This window comes from Artemia franciscana, chromosome 15, assembly GCF_032884065.1.
Source record: "Artemia franciscana chromosome 15, ASM3288406v1, whole genome shotgun sequence".
Taxonomy (NCBI): domain Eukaryota; kingdom Metazoa; phylum Arthropoda; class Branchiopoda; order Anostraca; family Artemiidae; genus Artemia; species Artemia franciscana.
This window is the reverse complement of record NC_088877.1, coordinates 8,342,623-8,362,132: the sequence shown is the minus strand read 5'-3', so window position 1 is coordinate 8,362,132 and position 19,510 is coordinate 8,342,623. Positions and strand designations below refer to the sequence as shown.

General features: G+C 34.9%; 1 protein-coding gene across 1 annotated transcript in view; it reads left to right on the top strand.

Moving 5' to 3' along the window:
• The window catches only part of LOC136036005 (choline O-acetyltransferase-like), a 181,730-nt gene that overhangs the window by 148,985 nt on the left and 13,235 nt on the right, over positions 1–19,510 (top strand). Inside the window, exons 10-11 of the mRNA XM_065717922.1 lie at positions 5,849–5,984; positions 18,812–19,009. Coding sequence (XP_065573994.1) covers positions 5,849–5,984; positions 18,812–19,009 — 334 coding nt within the window. The remainder of the gene's footprint in view (positions 1–5,848; positions 5,985–18,811; positions 19,010–19,510) is intronic.

Sequence of the window (19,510 nt, the reverse complement as noted above, 5' to 3'; positions counted from 1 at the left end):
TAATTCATTTAAAAACTGGATTGTAGTTAGTTTTGAAAAATAATTATATTGTCTATTATATTCATTATTAAGTATTATAAATTTAAAAGGTATTCTCCAAAACATTTTTTTGGAAGAAAATCAAAGGGCGAAATTTAAAACTTAAAACAGGAAATAAAGAAGTCAAGGAGCAGCATTGAACAGAAATTATTACGTGTATTCTCCTCTTCAACACCTCGCTCTTTACGCTAAAATTTTTTAGTGCTTGAAAAAAGCTTCATGTTGTTTAAATTAAATAAACTTTGTGTTACAAGAGCCGTTCTTAAAGCATTGGGACTTAATTCAAACTTTAGCGTCAAGAGCGAGGTGTTGAGGAGCAACCCTCCTCACATACTTAATAATTTCTGTTTGTTTCAAGTTTTAATGTTGCTCCTTACTTTCAGCTGAAAAAAAGCTTTTTTCATTAATTTCTGACGTTTTATTAAATAATGCTAGTATATCTGACCTTACTTCCATAGAAATATATCTCCTCCTCACGGATATATTCTCTAGAAAATTCAATCCCAGTAGAAATTTAGCCGATACAATTATTCTTAACATCTCCATGAGTAAAATTGAGTCGGCTAAGAGAAAGCAAAACACAGAGGAGTTTTGTAGAGGAATTTTGGTAATTTCCGTAAAACTCCCCCTGAAAAATTCACCCCCGGAAGCTTTCCTCCACATGGAAAATTCTCCTCGTGGAAAATTCCCCCACTAGAAATTCGTACTCCCCCCAAAAATATGTGCATACTTCCCAATAACAAATACTATACTTAAATAACGGGCAACTTTTATGACGTAAAGAGCCCTTTCCCCAGGGGCTGTAGGGGTCATGATATCATCTAAGTTATTCGGCCGTTCACCTATACTGAGCAAACGGCTATCTAAAAATTTTGATCGGAGGGTTTGAGAAAACGGTAGGGGAGAGGGCCTAGTAACCCTCCAATCTTTTTCTTCACTTAAAAAGGGCACTAAACCTCAAATTTCCGTTTTAATGAGCCCCCCTCCTGATATTTTAGGACCACTGGGTTGATAAGACCACCTCTGCGAATAACAATAATAATAACAAAATAAACACGCATCCATGATCTTTCTTCTGGCAAAAAATACAAAATTCCACATTTTTGCAGATAGGAGTTTGAAATCTCTACGCTACGATTCTCTGATCCGTTGAGTCTTATGGTTCGATTTTCATAGATTCTCTGAATTTTAAGGGAATATTTTTGCCGTTTTTTTTTGAAAATCAGGCAAATTTTCTCAATCTCGTATTCTTTGATGTTTGATAACATAAAGTAAACAAAACAGTTACCACCAACTGTTTGATAACATCATAAACAATAAAAACAAACATTAGAAAATCATAAAATTTATTAAGGTACATTTTATATAAAATTTGTAAGAGCTTCTACAAAAAAAGAATGGGTGGGTTTTTTTGGCAATACATCTGCAGAACAAAAGACTCAAATTAAAATGCTAAACAAGGTTACTAGAAAAGAAAGTTCTCCAAATTTTCAGTTTCATTTTACTATTGCAAAAGAACATTTGTTTTGAAAATTCTCTTTCCAATTCTGTTTTATTTGAAAAAAGAGAAATTAATGCCTAAATGAAGTTTTCAAGCTGATAACGAGGAATTTTTTAAACAATTTAATCAATTGAACCGATTCAATGAACCGATTGGTTTTTCCAACAAATTTAATAGGATTTTATTTAAAGAAGGAATTTGTTGATTCAAATTTACTGCAGATCAAACCAATTAATTTAGATTGATTGTTTAACATATAATATACATAAAAAATAAAACTCTCAACGTTAAACAATTCTAGTTTTCTTAATGATGCAATTAAAAGAAAATGGTTTATGTTACCGTTTTCTTCCGTTAGTGAAGCCCAAATGACATCCTGAAATTATGAGGATTAAGCTGGTGATCGCCCAACTCATATTTGCCTTATTTTCTGTTCGCATAAAGTTTAATTTAAATTTTCATTTTAACTTTTGTTCGTTTTTGGTTTAATTTGTACAGCCGTAGCTATATCCATCATTTTTGGTGTGAAATTTTTGGTCAACTCTTTCATTTTTCGGACTGTGTATATAGTGACTTACACCTAACTTTTTGCTGGAAAATCCATTTTAGGGAGACGAAGTTTGCTAAAAAAAACCCTATCTGGGGTGTTTGGCGGAACCCCTATTCGGGGTGTCGATGAGCTTGTAGTTGTTGAAACCTGTTATAGAAAGTTAATGAGAGACCCCATGAACATCAGTAACATTGCACAAGATACCTCGAGCTTGGACTAGACGGTAAACCCTTCTAAATCCTTGAAATGCCAATTTGTTTCCTTCAAACTCCACCCTAACTTCTTAATCCTATTCCTCCTGAAATTTCCGTGTCCTCCTTTAAGTTACTTAGCATTACAATTTCTTTTAATTAGAGTATCGATATTAGAAACTATTATCCAGGATTCTAATGCATTTATCTCTTTCCTGAAGCTTCTAAATACATTTGGCATTCTCTGCTCCTATTCTTTAAGGATTCAAGAATAGGAACACCTCCTCGCCTCTATGGCGAGGAAACTGAAGAATTCCTAGTCGAAAGTGGAGTAAAGCAAGGCTGTGTTCTCTCTCCAATCCTGCTTAATTACTGTATAGACTGGGTGCTAGAAAATGCCCTAATGCAACACAATGGTGCCCAAATTGGAAAAAATCTGTCCTTGACCAACTTGGATTACGCTGATGATGTCGGACTCCTCTCTGACCCTGAACATGCTCAAAAGGTGCTAGATGATATTATCGAGTGGTCAAGTCTGATTCGAGTGAAAGTAAGCGCAGAGAAAACTAAATTTATGGTCATGAACCATCCGAACCAAATATCTTTGAGCGTGAACTTAACTCAGTTAGAAAGGGTTGAGTGCTCTACCTACCTAGACTCCCTACTTTGAACTGATGGTTCTTCAGACTTAGACATCCAGCAACGGACACATAAGGCGCAGTTTGTTTTCGAATCACTTCGAATGCTCCTTTAGAACCGCCGAGAAACTTCAATTCTGACGAAAATTCAAATCTATACGGCCATGATTCGAACCATCCTACTCTATGGATGTGAAACTTGGTCCTTGAAACTTTAACACGAGAGAGCACTATCTGCTTTCGAACATGGATGCTTACGCCAAATACTTAGAATTCACTGACAAGATCGTATATCTAACTCCGATATTCGCCAACTCTGAAAGAGATGTTGCTACCACCGTTAAAAAAAGTGCCGCTTAGAATAGCTGAGTCACGTCCTGTGAAGACCACCAAAATACCTGCCCCATAGAATCCTTCTAGTTGAGCCCTGCAACTCTTGGAAGAGGCATCAAGGAAGGCAAAAGAATGAACTGGTGGACCCTGATCAAATCTGACCTGGATCCCATTGGTGGCTTTAAGAAATTTGGACATAGATGGTCGGCCCAGTGGCTCGAGTTCACAGAGCAATTAGTAGCAGATCGTGAATCCTGGTCGAAAGAGGTCACAAGGATCCTGGATGCCGGGCAAGGCGGAAACGCCTGACTCCCGCCACAAGTACAAGTAAGTAAGGATTTAAGCTTCGCTGTCCACCTTCATCTCCAATATGCTTGTCTACGGCACCCTGGCTTTCCAGGGAAGATTCAGATAAAGTTGAATATGTCCAAAAAAGAGCCCTGCAAATAATTGTCTAAGAAGGTAAAGTCAAATACTCTCTCCTTGAAAAAAAAAGCCAGGGTAGTAAGGTTTGAGTAGAGGGAAGGTTGGTTGTTACACTTTTTTTTAGAGGCAATAACCAACCCTCGTACGGCATACATTTTTCTAAAAAGACTCTCTCCATTCAGATTCCACCCTAACCGGGTCGCATTTTTTACGCTAATTCTAAATATTTAAGTTTCATCAAGTTTAATTTTACCTGTCAAAATTACGAGAAAATTGTGAAAATTTGCCTTATTTTAGAAAATAGGGTAAAATGCCCTCTAAAAGTTGAGAAATCTTACAAAAATCACACCATCAGATTCAACTTATCAGAGAACCTCATGTAGAGGTTTCAAGCTCCTATCTACAAAAATGTGGAATTTTGTATTTTTGCCCAGAAGACAGATCACGGATACGTTGTTATTTGTATGTTTTTTTTTCTTTTACCCAGGGAAGATCGTATCGACCAAGGTGTCCTATAATGTCGCGAGAGGGCTCGTTCTAACGGAAATTAAAAGTTCTAGTGCCCTTTTGAAGTGATCAAAAAATTGGAAGGCAAGTAGGCCCCCTCCCACGCTCATATTTTTCCCAAAGTCACTGGATCAAAATTTTTAGATAGCCATTTTGTTTAGCAAAGTTGAAAAACCTAATAATTTATGTCTTTCGGGACGACGTAGTACCCCACAGTCCCCAGGGGAGAAGCTGCAAGTTACAGACTTCGACCATTGTTTACATATAGTAATGGTTATTGGGACGTGTACAGACTTTTTCAGGGGGACTTTTTCACATTTAAGGGGGTTGGGGGAGGTGTTACATGGGAGGATATTTCCTGGAGGAATTTATCGTGAGGGAAGAAAATTTCCATGAAGGGGCCGCAGGATTTTCTAGCATTATTTAAAAAAATGAGAAAATAAATAAAAAAGAAGTTTTTTTCAGGTGGAAGTAAGGAGCAGCATTAAAACCTAAAACGAGCAGAAATTATTATGTATATAAGGGGTTCCTCTCCTCCACCACACATCACTCTTTACGCTAAAGTACTTTTAGTAATTGAAACTATTTATTCTACGGCCTTTGGGAATCAGGGGTCATTCTTAAAGAATTGGGACCAAATTGAAGCTTTAGTGTAAAGAGCGAGGTATTGACGAGGGGGAGAGCCCCCTTATTTACGTAATAAAAATATACAAATATAGAATTTCGTTAAATAGGTTAATTTTGTAAGTTACGTATATTTATTACTAACAAAAACGTTCGTAAAAAAATAAAAAATCTAATTGCCTTTTTCAGGATTATAACTAAGCCTCCTCCCCCATCCCTTTTTTTTATCAAAATCGTCCGACCAAAACTATGAGAAAGCCATTTAATTTAAACAAAAGAAATTAAAACTCTAATTTCGTTTTAATTATTCATGTGCGGCGAGCCAAAATTAAAACATGCATTAACTAAAAACATTCAGAAATTAAATAAAAAATAACAAGTTTTTTAACTGCAACTAAGGAGCAACATTACAACTTACAACGAACAGAAACTATTCCATTTATGAGAGGGGTAGTCCCCTCCTCAACGCCTTGCTCTTTAAGCTAAAGTTTTTTATTGTTTTAAAAAGTACAGTTGTGAGAAATAGCCAAACTTTAGCGTATAGAGCGAGGCGTTGAGGAGGGGACAACCCCTCTTATATACGGAATAATTTCTGTTCATTTTAAGTTGTAATGTCGCTCCTTAGTTGCAGTTAAAAAACTTGTTATTTTTATTTAATTGTACAAAGAGCCCTAAAGTGTATTCATTACAGTGGAAATTCTGGGAAGGTTTGTGCTAGTATTGTTAAAAATAAAGGAACATTTTGGGATTCTATCACACTTTGAAATTTTATTTTACTAATAAGCTTACTTTGCATAGTTTTCGAAGCTATTTATGGCAATATATTTGACAGCCCAAATGTTTTGATAAATTTTTGCTGTTCCTATTTTGCATTTTAAACGATTTTTGGAAGGACCCTGCTATTTCTTTTTATATGGACTGGAACCTTTTCATCTACTTTTATTTCAAGTTTATTTTTGGCTGGCCTTCTTGTTTGTAGTCCTTCGTTTTCTAACGCTAATGTCTATGTAAAAAGGTGTGAAATATTATAACGTTTTAGGATATATGGCTGTCTAGGGGCAACTTATGAAAGTGCCTCCACAAGACGCTTCCGGAAAGGCCGTGTAGATTGTATTCGGGCGGCCACTCCAGAGGCTTTAGAATGGGTGAAAGCTATGACCAGCGAGGGAGCGTTGGTAAGCCTTAATGTTACTGCATGGCATGAACAGAGAAAATCAACGTTGCTGTATCATTCGTTCACCAGTTTAAAATTTATTTAGCTTTTGTCCGTTTATCTGGGCTGAAACAATACTGCAGAGCTTGCGTTGCCTTAGAGCCCACTGCAAAGTCTGAAATATTATTTTTTCTTACAGTAACTGATAGCATAATAATTAGACTTAGAACGATCTTTGATTATTTAAGATGGATTTAATTGTTTTTTTCATGTATGTCTTAGTATAGGGGTAGGTCTTTAAGCTAAGGACATTTTAGTACAAGTTACAATTGTGAATAATAAGTTACATAAATCCTACATAATAACTAAGAAATAACAAGCCCTTTGGATTGTAAGGAAAAAGTGACTCCAAATGGATGGGGAATGCCCCCTCCTTAGACCCTCTCTCTTTGAGATAAAGCTTTATAAAGCAACACCGAAAGTAGTTATTAGCGCAACAAATATACAACCGATTGTCTTTTAAAATTTTTAATCTGAGATTGTCTTTTTAAAGCCTTTTAATATCGATCAGCTCTTTCTTTTTTTTTAATATTACCAAAAACTCTTTTTGGTCCATCCCAATTACCCTTGTGCTTAAACTGTCATTCTTAAAGCATTTAGGGCGAGGGACAAAAATTGAAACTTTGAAGTAAAGTGTGTAACGCCAAGGGCAAGAAATAATTTTCTATTTGTTTTAAATTTTTATGTTACTCTTTGCTTTGATTAAAAAAACCCTTTTTATATTTTAACTCCCATTCGTTTTTAACAGCCTATTGAGGACTAACCAAGTGTGATGAGGGCCACTGGACCCTCAAACCCTACTCTTTAAATCATGGTTTCTGTTGTTCAGACCAAGTTATTGTTTCCGCAACGAGAGGAAAGGTTACTTTCCCTCATTTCTCAAACTACACGCTTCAACGTTTCATCCTAAATTCATCCAGACAAAAACATTTACATTAGTCCAATAGAATTACGAAAGAAATGCCAAACCTTAGTATTTCAGCAAAAGAAATTCTTTTGCAACCGAAATGGGCAGAAAAATATGTTTAATAACATGTTAAAAATCAGCCATGTAAACACACCATTTTTTCCAGGAAAAGACGAGGAAAGGGAGAGAGGATATCAAATTTAAATTTCTAAGAAAATCCGGATTAAAAGATATCTTCCTTTTAGTTCAAGTCCGCAGAAGCTGAAAATGACATCACATTTGGAAAATTCCATAACTCAGTTCCCAATTTTCACCCTAACTAAAGTCAAAGAGGGATGAAAAATTAGACTTTTAATTCATGCAGTATCTGGTGAATTGAATTGCGGTTTATTATTCATTCAAATCTGGGGAGACCGAACATAACATCAGAAATGAAAGATTCCATAATTTAGTACCCTTTTTTACCCTAAGAGATCAGAGGGGGGGGGAGAAATTAGAACCTTGATTTGTGCAGTATTCGCACACAAATGAATTCCAAAATGTTGAAAAAAAATTGCTTAATAACATATTTAAAATCTCTTGAAATCATCCATGCAAAAATACCCCTTTTTAGAAAAAAGAGTGGGAAGAATCTTAAATTTTAATTTTCGCAATATTTTCAGGATTGAAAGGTCGTTTTATTTTAGTTCAAGTTTGTTGAAACCAAAAATAACATCAGAACCGAGAAGTCTTATCACTTAGTAACCCATTCTAAGGCTAAGCGAAGTCAGAGGGGGGATGAAAAATTTTAAGCTTAATTTATGCTGTATTCGCACACAAATGAACACCAAAATGGTCAAAAAAACTTGATCAATAACATGTACAGAATCGCTTTAAATAACAAGGGCAGAAATACTCCTTTTGTTCAGGGAAAAGAGAGGGAAAATCCCGAATCTTAATTTTTGCAAAATTTTTTTGATTGAAAATATCGGCCACTGATGGATTCATTCAGTTTCTCACCGAGAACGGTAAGCAAAACCTGTGAACTTGCAATAGAAAGGGAACATTTCATCGAATGGAAATTATAATGGCCACTGCTCTACTGCGCATGTCCAGACTGGAGATTTGTGGCCAAATGCTCAATTCCGTCTCGTCAGTACATTTCATTTTTTTAAGAAGAAAACAGGAGCTACAGATGCATTTGAAGTACGAAGCCCTACCTTCTTTGCAAGTCTGTTCCCCAGCTTCCACCAAATTACATTGGTACAGCTTCTCGTGTTTTGCCAATTCTCGTTGCAGTTTGAATGGCATTATGCAGAAGTCTTGTTCCCACTCTGATATGGGAGACATACAGTTCTCACCTATGCTCGACAAAGGTTCAGCAGATGCTTGACTGAAGCTCAAGCAAAGTTTCAGCATTGAACGCTATATGAAAACGTGTAAAAGAGAGAGAGAGGGGGGGGGGATATTCTCTTGCCTCTGTCGAGGAGTCACGATAAATATAAAAAATTCTTTTAAAACTTCATTAAACTTGCTTTATTCATCTTAGGCTTGATAGAATTATGTACAATAAAGAGGTTCAACAAAGGCTTGACTGAAGCTCAGGCAGAGTTTCAGTTTTGAACGCTATATACAAAGGGATGAAAAGAGAGAGAGAGAGAGAGAGAGAGAGAGAGAGAGAGAGAGAGAGGGGGGGGTAGAAATTATTCTTTTGTCTCGGTCGAGGGGTCACGGTAAATATAAACATTTCTTTTAAAGCTTCATTTAACTTGCTTTATTCATCTTAGGCTTGATAGAATTATGTGCAATTATATAATTGCGCATCAATCAGTATGAAGGAGGAATGATAATGGATCTCTCTGCAGGCAGAGTAAGTGTGCCAAAAGCCACAAAAAAATATGCTTTTACGACGAAATTTTTCTAACTTTCAGTGTGCCTTCTGGTAAAATGTAGAAGACCTTTTGGGAAGGTAGGGATAAATTTTATTCTCGAGGTACTGTTCTATGAATATTTAATTTGAGTGTAAAAGATGGTAGTTGAAGGAAGAACTAGCCCTCCTCTGAATTTAAGAAAGTCTTGGATCAAACACGTCATAGGAAAAACTGTAAGCAAAGGCAACCCTTGTCAATGGAAACGAAAACTCTAAGAAGAACTTTGATTTCAACATGTGCAACAACAAAACATATTATTCATTCATTTTCTGAATATGCAAGATGTTTCAATTTTAAAGTTACTTATTAAAAGTTACTTATTAAAAACAGAAAACCCCTCAATGAAGGCAATCAAAATCCTGACTTAAAAGATTTCGGTTTAAGAGGTAGTAGCCCTCCTAACATTTAGAAAGAGCGACGTTAAAACTTGAAAAAAACAAGAAGTATTCAGCAGAATATATGAGGGGGGGCTGTCTTCTCCTCAATCCCCAACTTCTTATGCTAAAGTTTAACTTTTTGTCCCAATTCATTAGGAAAGAAGCGTGTGCTACTCATAGTTCACCAAGGTGACATGAATTGCTTTGACTAACATGTTCTAAAGCTTAAAGTTAAGGTGGGAGGCGTCAAATATTTTTTGGAGGTGGGGGGTCTAAAAACTAATACCCAGTCAAAGCAAACGAGGCAATTTGATTAAGACCTCTCAGAAATATCTCTCAATATGGCTTAAATTTACAGTTAATAACAAATACCCACTGAAATGACTGGTTAGGGTGGGTCATGTTTCAAAGAAACGTGACATCTTTATTAAGGTCTCCCAGAAATAACCGAATGCAAAAATATATATCTTTTTCCAGCAGGTGCGTCTAATAGAGTGATAGACATGATGCATTTTCATTGAAACCTCTAAGAAATATCTCTTAATAAGGATTAAATTAATATTTAATAACAACCGCCCTTGAATCGCTTGCTAGAGTTGGCTAGCCATATATTGTCACGGTGGCATGACTATGCATATTCTTGGCACAGAAAACGTGGCATTTTCATTAAAACCTCTCAAAAATAACCGAATTCAAAAATGTGTCCCTTTTTTGTTACAGGTACGTCTAATAGAGCAATTGAAACAATCCATTTTCATTAGGACCTCTCGGAAAGAACTTTTCATATAGCTTACATTTTTCTCTAATAACTATCCTTCCTCCAGAAGTCGCTTTCTAGGGTGAGCCTGTCGAATACTGTCGCGGTGGTCTTGGCTCAAAGAAACGTTGCATTTTCACTAAAACCTCTAAGAAATAACTGAATACAAAAATATGTCTCTTTATTGTTGCAGGTGCATCCAATAGAGCGATTGAAACAATGCATTTTCATTATGACCTCACAAAAATACCTCTAAATATGGCTTAAATTTACCTCTAATAACAATCCTCCCACTGAAATTTCTTGTTAGAGTGGGCCAGCCCCATATTGTGATGGTGGCGTGAATATGCATAATCTTGGATTAAAGAAACGGGGCATTTTTACTAAAACCCCTTAGAAATATCTATTAATATTGCTTATATTTACCTCTAACAACAATTCTCCCCTTGGAATTGGTTGCTAGGTTTCCCACCGTTCTTTTAATTCTTGGTTCTTTCATATCATATTATATTTTATTCTATATCAGTTTTTCTCATCTGTTTTTTGTTTGTTTTTTGATTTTTAACTGCCTTTTCTCTGGTTTCATGACTTTATAGTGTTTGTGACGCATTTATTACGTCTTTTATAGCACATTAGAGCTACAATAAAGTATAAGACAACACCCAAATATTATTTGATAATACCCTCTAAAGCATAAGTTAACAAACAGGTGCACTTCAAACATAACCAATTTCTAGTAATTGGTTCTTCCCGTGCATGTCAATTATTGTTGTCATAGGAAAACACGTGAATCATTTAATCATTTTATTAAGCGTGACATGTAATTCCCTGTGCGTCAAATAGGTTATAACGTAGAAAGTGTTCGCCGAAGAAGAAATTCAATTGAAGAAAAATCGCCAATAAACTTCTTCGTCATCTAAAATCATTAGAAGAAGAAAAAAGAGTAGCGGCTACTGGTATGCTGAAAACTCTGGACGGGATACTACTAATGTGGTTTTAATATTTGCTTTTCATCGCGCTTTTCAAAAATTTTAAGCATGTCTAGACATTTGATCACTTGGGCAATTTGGCAACCTCCAATCGACAACAATGAGCTAAATTAATTGTTCCCAGGGGAATTCAAAGCGGTCAAAATAATCAAACAAAAGGTAATCCGATGATAAACAAAAATCTCCAAATAAGTTTCCTCTGGGAAATCACTCACAATTTAAAACATGGTCTTATGCAAAAAATTAGTTCTTCATACCACACGTTTTAGATCAAGACTGAGGTTTAGATTAAGACTTCACTGAAAACAAAGTATATTGTAAAAATTTTCCCTTTTATAACTTTATTAAATCAAAAATTACGGACACCTTCAAGCAACGAACCTCATTATAAATTAAACAGTCAGTCTACTTTCATTGTTTTTCTTTTAGTAATCTTGGTTACTATTTTCATTTCTTTCTTTTTTTTTTGTTATTATTGATGCTTTAGTAAATAAAAACCATAGAGTCCGAAACATTTTACAAAAGAATGCTTATGACGGTCAAACCGTTTGCAGGTTTTTATAAGGAGGGAACGGGACAGGTAGCAGTAGGCTACTCTTATTTTAAGAAATTGGTTCACCTATATTTTTTATATAATTTTTAAAATTATAATATTTAAATTAAAATTAAAATTAAATTAATTAAATAATTAATTAATTAATCAATTAATTAATTAATTAATTAATAAAATTAAATTAATTAATTAATTAATAACATTAATTAAATTAAAATTAAAACATAATTTTAAAAATTAAAAGATAATAAAGACGATAAAAGATATAATTTTTATAGTTGTTGATGTTTTAAGAAAATTAAAGCACGGTATTTGATATAAAAAAAAATTTCAGCAGAGCGCAAATGGCGCTCTTGCATTTTTTTTGGCTTAGCGGGCTTCTGCTCCTGGTTGTTCTTCAATAAAAAAACAATATTTTTTCAACTGAAAGTAAAGACAGCATTAAAACTTGGAACGAACAGATATTATTACGTATATGAAGGGTGTTGCCTTCTCCACAACACCCTGCTCTCTACGTCAAAGTTTTTTAAGTACTTTCAAAAAAGCTTCTTATTGTTTTAATTAAACGAACCTTGTGTTTCAGGAGTCGCTCTTAAAGAATTGGGACAGAATTCAAATTTTGCCGCAAAGAACGAGGTGCTGAGGAGGGTGAAACCCCCATCCTATACGTATTACTTTTTGCTCGTTTCAAGCTTTAATATTAATCTTCACTTCAGTTAAAAATCTTGTTTTTTTTATTTAATTTCTCATCGTGTTTTAAATAGTGCCAGTAAATCTAGCCCTACCTCCAAGGAGAGTTTCCCCTCCCCATGGAAATATCTTTTAGGCAATTCAATCCCAGTGAAACCCCGGGTAATTGCCCTTAGCAACTCCACGAGTAAAAATGAGACAGAAAAGAGAAAGTAAGAAATATAGACAGGATTTTTGTACAGGAATTTTGGATAATTCTCCCGGTGTATAATTTCCCCTAATAAGTTCACCCCCTAGAAACTTCCCTCCCCATGGAAAATTCCCCTGCGGAAAAACCTCGAGTAGAAAATTTGTCCCCCAACACTCAGAAACGTGTGCATATTTCCTAATAATAAATACTATAAATTATAATAAATAAATACTGAAAATTTTATAACTTAGATATTTCCTCTGGGGCTGTGAAGGGGGGGGGGGTTGTACTATATCCAAAGGCAAAGTAATTGTATTTTTCAACTATGATGAAAGAAATGGCTATCTAAAAATTTTGACCCTGGCAATTTTGCGAAAAAGGTGCGGGCGAGGGGGCTGAGTTGCCCCCACAATCTCTTTGGTCACGTAGATAGGGCATTATTACCTTTATTTTCGGTTCGAGTGAGCTCTCTCACGATGTTCTAAGACCAATATGTTGATGCGATCACCTCTAGAAAATTAAACAAGCAAAAAACATCAGATAAACACGCATATATGATCCTTGTACTGGCAAAAAATACGAAATTCCATATCTTGTAGATAAGAGCTTGCAACCTGAACGGCAGTGTTTTAGACACCCTGAATCTTCTTGTTTAGTTTTCATTAAGATTCCGTGACTTTTAAGGGTTGTCCCATTTTTTGAAAATCAGGCAAATTTTTTCAGGCTCGTTCTCTTTAATGGGTAAGATGAATGTTAATGAAATTTACATATTTGAAATCAAACAGTTCGTTACAACCAACTGTAGTAAGGAGCGACCCGACTCAATAGTAACCGAAACTCTAAAAAATGGAATTTTGATACCAATAGTTACATAAAAAAAATTGTATTTTAATGCTGATTTTAAATATATAACTTTCATCAATATTAGTCTTACCTACCAAAAGTTATGAGCCTGAGAATATTTGCCTTTTTTTAAATAGGGGAAAACACCCCCTAAAAGTCATACAATCTCAACGAAAATCACACCATCAGGTTCAGTGTATCAGAGAACCTTATTGTAGAAGTTTCAAGCTCCTATCTACAATTAAATAAAAAAAACTAGTTTTTTTAACTGAAAGTAAGGAGCGACATTAAAACTTAAAACGAACAGAAATTACTCCGTATATGAAATGGGTTGTCCCCTCCGCAGTCCCTCGCTCTTTACGCTAAAGTTTGACTCTTTGCCACAATTCTACTTTTTAAAACAATTAAAAACTTTAGCGTAAAGAGCGTGGGACTGCGGAGGGGACAACCCATTTCATATACGGAGTAATTTCTGTTCGTTTTAAGTTTTAATGTCACTCCTTACTTTCAGTTAAAAAAACTAGTTTTTTTTATTTAATTTCTGAACGTTTTTGAATTAATGCATGTTTGATTTTGGCTCTTCGCACATAAATTATTGAAATGAAATTAGTATATTATTTTTTTTTTTTGGCTAAATGGCTTTCTCTTAGTTTTGATCAGACGATTTTGAGAAATAAGGGGTGGGGAAGGAGGCCTAGCTGCCCTCCAATTTTTCGGTTACTTAAAAAGGCTAGTAGAACTTTTAATATTCAACGAACGTTTTTATTAGTAAAAAATATACGTAACTTAAGAATTAACTTACGTAACAAACTTTTATATTCTTATATTTTTATTATGTGTACGAGGGGGTTTGTACCCTCGTTAATACCTCGATCTTTACACTAAATCGTAAGTTTTGTCCCAATTCTTTAAGAATGACCCCTGAATCAAAAAGGCCGTAGAATAAGTAGTTGAAATCACTAAAAATATTTTAGCATAAAGAGCGAGGTATTTATCTCCTCCTAAATACCTCGCTCTTTATGCTAAAGTATTTTTAGAACCCCTCATATGCGTAATAATCTCTGTTCGTTTTAAATTTCAATGCTATTCCTTACTTTCATTTGAAAAAACGTTTTCATGTTTATTTTTTCATTGTTTTTTTATAGTAATGCTAGAAAATCCTGCGCCCTTTTCATTGAATTTTTCTTCCCCCATGACATATTCCTCAAAGGAAAGATCCTCCCACAAAGCCCTCTCCCATCAACCCCACCCCCCAAACCAAAAAATCCCCATGAAAACGTCTGTACACTTCCCAATAACCATTACTATATGTAAACATTGGTCAAAGTTTGTAACTTGCAGCCCCTCCCTCAGGGATTGTGGGGGAGTAAGTCATTCCCAAAGACATAGTTATTATGGTTTTCGACTATGCTGAACAAAATGGCTATTTTAAAATTTTAATCTGTTGACTTTTGGAAAAAAATGAGCATGGGAGGGGGCCTATTTGCCCTCCAATTTTTTTGGTCACGTAAAAAGGACACTAGAACTTTTCATTTCCGTTAGAATGAGCCCTCTCGCGACATTCTAGGACCACTTGGTCGATAAGATGACCCCTGGGAAAAAAAAAAAAAAACAAATAAACACGCACCCGTGATTTGTCTTCTGGCAAGAAATACAAAATTCCACATTTTTTAGATAGGAGCTTGAAATTTTTGCTATAGAGTTCTCTGATATACCGAATGCGATAGTGTGATTTTCGTTAAGATTCTATGACTTTTAGGGGATGTTTTCCCCTTTTTTCCAAAATAAGACAAATTTTCTCAGGCTCGTAACGTTTGATGACAAAGACTAAATTAATTGAAACTTATATATTTAGAATCAGCGTAAAAATTTGATTCTTTTGATGTATCTTTTAGCATCAAAATTCCGTTTTTTAGAATTTCGTTTACTATTGAGCCGGGTCGCCCCTTACTACAGTTCCTTACCACGAACTGTTTGAAAAGAAAATAATTCAGTATTTCGGGGCTTCTGACATTATTACTCCTTTGCGGAAGTTAGGCTCAAAATTGAAAAAGGATTATATTTTTTCTCTGGGCCCCTTCCACCTCTTAGTTCGTTTATTTTCCCGTTAGTTTTCACCTGTTTTCGCTTTATAGTTGTGTTATCTCTTAGCAGTTCTTTCGTTAGTTGAGTTATGGTTGTGTATATACGTTTTATCGCTCGTATAGTTATGTTATTTTCAAATTATACTCCATAATAGAGAGGCTCCGAACACCCAGCATTGTATGTTAAGCTCTTAATTTGACGTTTTTTTCTAACGTGACCACATTCGTCCTGCGCCCTTTTCATTGAATTTTTCCCCCATGGCATATTTCTCCAAAGAAAGATCCTCCCACATAGCCCCCTCCCTCAACCCTACCCCCAAAACCAAAAAAAATCCCCCTGAAAACGTCTGTACACTTCCCAATAACCATTATTATATGTAAACACTGGTTGAAGTTTGTAACTTGCAACCCCTCCCCCAGGGACTGTGGGGGAGTAAGTCATCCCCAAAAACATAGTTATTATGTTTTTCGACTATGCTAAACAAAATGGCTATCTCAAAATTTTGATCCGTTGACTTTGGGAAAAAAATGAGCGTGGGAGGGGGCCTAGATGCCCTCCAATTTTTTTGGTCACTTAAAAAGGGCACTAGAACTTTTCATTTCCGTTAGAATGAGCCCTCTTGCGACATTCTAGGACGACTTGGTCGATACGATGGCCCCTGGGGAAAAAAAAACAAAAAAAACAAACAAACAAATAAACACGCACCCGTGATTTGTCTTCTGGCAAAAAATGCAAAATTCCACATTTTTGTAGATAGGAGCTTGAAACTTCTACAGTAGGGTTCTCTGATACGCTGAATCTGATGGTGTCATTTTCGTTAAGATCCTACGACTTTTAGGGGGTGTTTCCCCCTATTTTCCTAAATAAGGCAAATTTTCTCAGGCTCGTAACTTTTGATGGCTAAGACTAAACTTGATGAAACTTATATATTTAAAATCAGCATTAAAATGCGATTCTTTTGATGTAGCTATTGATATCAAAATTCAATTTTTTAGAGTTTTGGTTCCTATTGAGCTGGATCGCTCCTTACTACAGTTCGTTACCACGAACTGTTTGAAAATGTGGAATTTTGCATGTTTTGCCAGAAGACAAATCACGGATGCGTGTTTATTTGTTTCATCTGGGTCATCTTTTTTGTGGGTCATCTGGGTCATTCTAGGACCCAGTGGCCCTAGAATGTCGCGAGAGGGCTCATTCTAACGGAAATTAAAAGTTCTAGTGCCCTTTTTAAGTGACCCAAAAGCTGGAGGGCACCTAGGCTCCCTCCCACGCTCATTTTTCCCCAAAGTCACCGGATCACAATTCTGAGATAGCCATTTTATTCACCATAGTCGAAAAGTTTAATAATGGTGTCTTTGGGGACGACGTACTCCCCCGCAGTCCCCGTGGGAGGGGTTGCAAGTTACAAACTTTGACCTGTGTTTACATATAGTAATGGTTACTGGGAAGTGTACGGACGTTTTCGGGGTGATTTTTTTGGTTTTTTTGGGGGAGGGAGTTGAGGTGGGGGGGGGGCTACGTGGGAGGATCTTCCATGGAAAAATTTCTCAAGGGGGAAGAGACTTTCAATGAAGGGGGCGTAGGATTTTCTATCATTATTTAAAAAAAACAATGAAAAAATAAATGTGAAAAGTGTTTTTTCTACTGAAAGTGAGGAGCAGCATTAAAACTTAAACCGAGCAGAAATTATTATACACATGAGGGGTTTATCTCCTCCTAATACCTCGCTCTTTACGCGAAAGTATTTTTAGTAATTTCAAATGTTTATTCTACGGCCTTTGTGATTCAAGGGTCATTATTATGGAGTTGGGACAAAATTTAAGCTTTAATGTAAAGAGCGAGGTATCGACGAGGGTGAACCCCTCATATACGCAATAAAAACATACGAATATAGAAGTTCGTTACGTAAGTTATTTCGTAAATTACGTATATATTTTACTAATGAAAATGTTTGTAAAAAATTAAAAGTTCTAGTTGCCTTTTTAAGTAATCAAAAAATTGGAGGGCAACTAGGCTTCCTCCCTCGCTCCTTTTTCTTAAAATCTTGTAATTAAAACTATGAGAAAGTCATTTACCCCCCCCCCCAAATAATATGAAAATTTCATTTTAATTATTTATGTTCGGAGAGCCAAGCTCTAAACATGCATTAATTAAAAAACGTCCATAAATTAAACAAAAAAAAAAAATTTTTAAATGAAAGTAAGGAGCGACATTAAAACTTAAAACGAACAGAAATTATTCCGTATATGAAAGGGGCTTTTTCTCTTCAACGCCCCGCTCTTTACGCTAAAGTTTTTTACTGTTTTAAGAGGTGGAGTTAAGAGAAAGAGTCTAACTTTAGCGTCAAGAGCAAGGCGTTGAAGAAGAAAAGCCCTTTTCATATATGGAATAATTTCTGTTTGTTTTAAGTTTTAATGTTACTCCTTAATTTCATTTTAAAAAAAACTTGTTTTTTTATTTAATTTTCACAATAAAAAGGAGATTCTTTTTATTTATCAATTATATATTTCTAGATGCCCTATTTAATTAGGTGCTTATTCTTTTCATATAAACTAGATAGAGATTTCCAAAGATCGCTATTATTTGCTTAGCGGGATAAAACCTTTGCTGTTGTCTTCAGCCGCTACAGTTAAAGTAAACGCATTTTTCTAGCTTCAAAAAATGGCTTTGCAGTTATTTGTTGCAAGTTTTGAGTTTTTAAATTCAGATCATGTACTTATTTTTTCAGTATCCAGCTTTTTTTTGTTTCTGAATATGTAGCCTTTTACAGAGGACTCTTGCAAGAGGATATGCCGCAATCTAAAGTCATTTATTATATATTTAGATTAGCCAAATAAATATTAGAGAAACAAATATAGCTGTATAGTTTAGTTAATTGACTTGTTGATTTCCAAAATTCCGATTGAACCTTTAAGGTATGCCGTGAATACTTGAGACTACTAAAATTATTACGCTTTGCATTACTCTGTATATGATGTATATATTTTTGCCTTTCTCAAACAAAATCTATTTTTCCTAGTCAAATCTGAATATTTGACTTTATATTCTAAAGACAAAGATGTTTTCGTACCCAAAATATTTTTAGATTTTAAATACAAGGACACAAAAAAATAGAAAGTTCAGTCTTGAGCTATAACCATTTTTTTTATTAACTGTTCAACATTGCAAGAAAGTGATTATGCAATATAATATATAGTAGCATAGACTATCTAAAGCCTTATTAGCATTCAGAACTCTAGATATGTGTTATATTTATAAGTTTTATTTGAAATAGGTCAAAGCTCAAATGTTTCACAGGGAAATGAAGTTTTTTTTTATCTTAGTCATGAAGACCCTATCTAAAGTATTGATTGGGTCTTAAAAGGCAAATCTCTCCTGATTTTTTTAAGAAATGTGTTTTAAAATACATTATTTATGGTGTGTTTCAAAGCCATCATCAAGGTTTAATCAATAGCTTATTTATTTACTTCCGTCATTTTTATTTCTAGAATGAAGAAAGGCTTTCCAAGTTTAAAAGAGCAGTCAATGCTCAAACTGAAATAATGACTGACAACATCCTTGGTAGGGGTATTGACATACACCTGATGGGAATAAAAGAAGCAGCAAAAGAGCTGGGAATCAAATTATCACTTTTTGATTCCCCTGCTTTTAAGAAAGCAAACCATTTCTGTCTGTCTACGTCCCAGGTAGGCTTCCATTTCATAAAAAATAAGGTGAAAAGTAATTTCTGATAGTTTTAGAAAGAAGTGCTAACTAATTAGGTGTTAAAAGGTGACCGAACAACATATCGCTTGTTAATATTAGTTAATATTAAGTTAATTAAAGTTAGTTAATTAGGGTAAAGTAAATTTAAGTTAATTATTAAGTTAGTTAAGTTAATTAGTTAAATAGTATTAATTATTTGTTAATATTAGCTAGAAATTGCAAAACAGGTATTTTTGTGTCATTTTTCTCGTTATAATATTCTTACAATGTTTCGCACTATATTTTAAAAGCTTGAGATTTATTCTCTTTTAAAACTTTGGGTGAGATTTCTTCTCTGAGATTCGCTTTTACAGCTTCCAATTCTTGTTGGGTCTGAGTTAGTCTGATGCTCAGGTCAGAAGATTGGTTGCCTATATCCGGGCTTAGATTTGACAGAGGATTTTTCGAAAGGTGTCCTGGTTGATCGGTGCTGTTAGGAACAG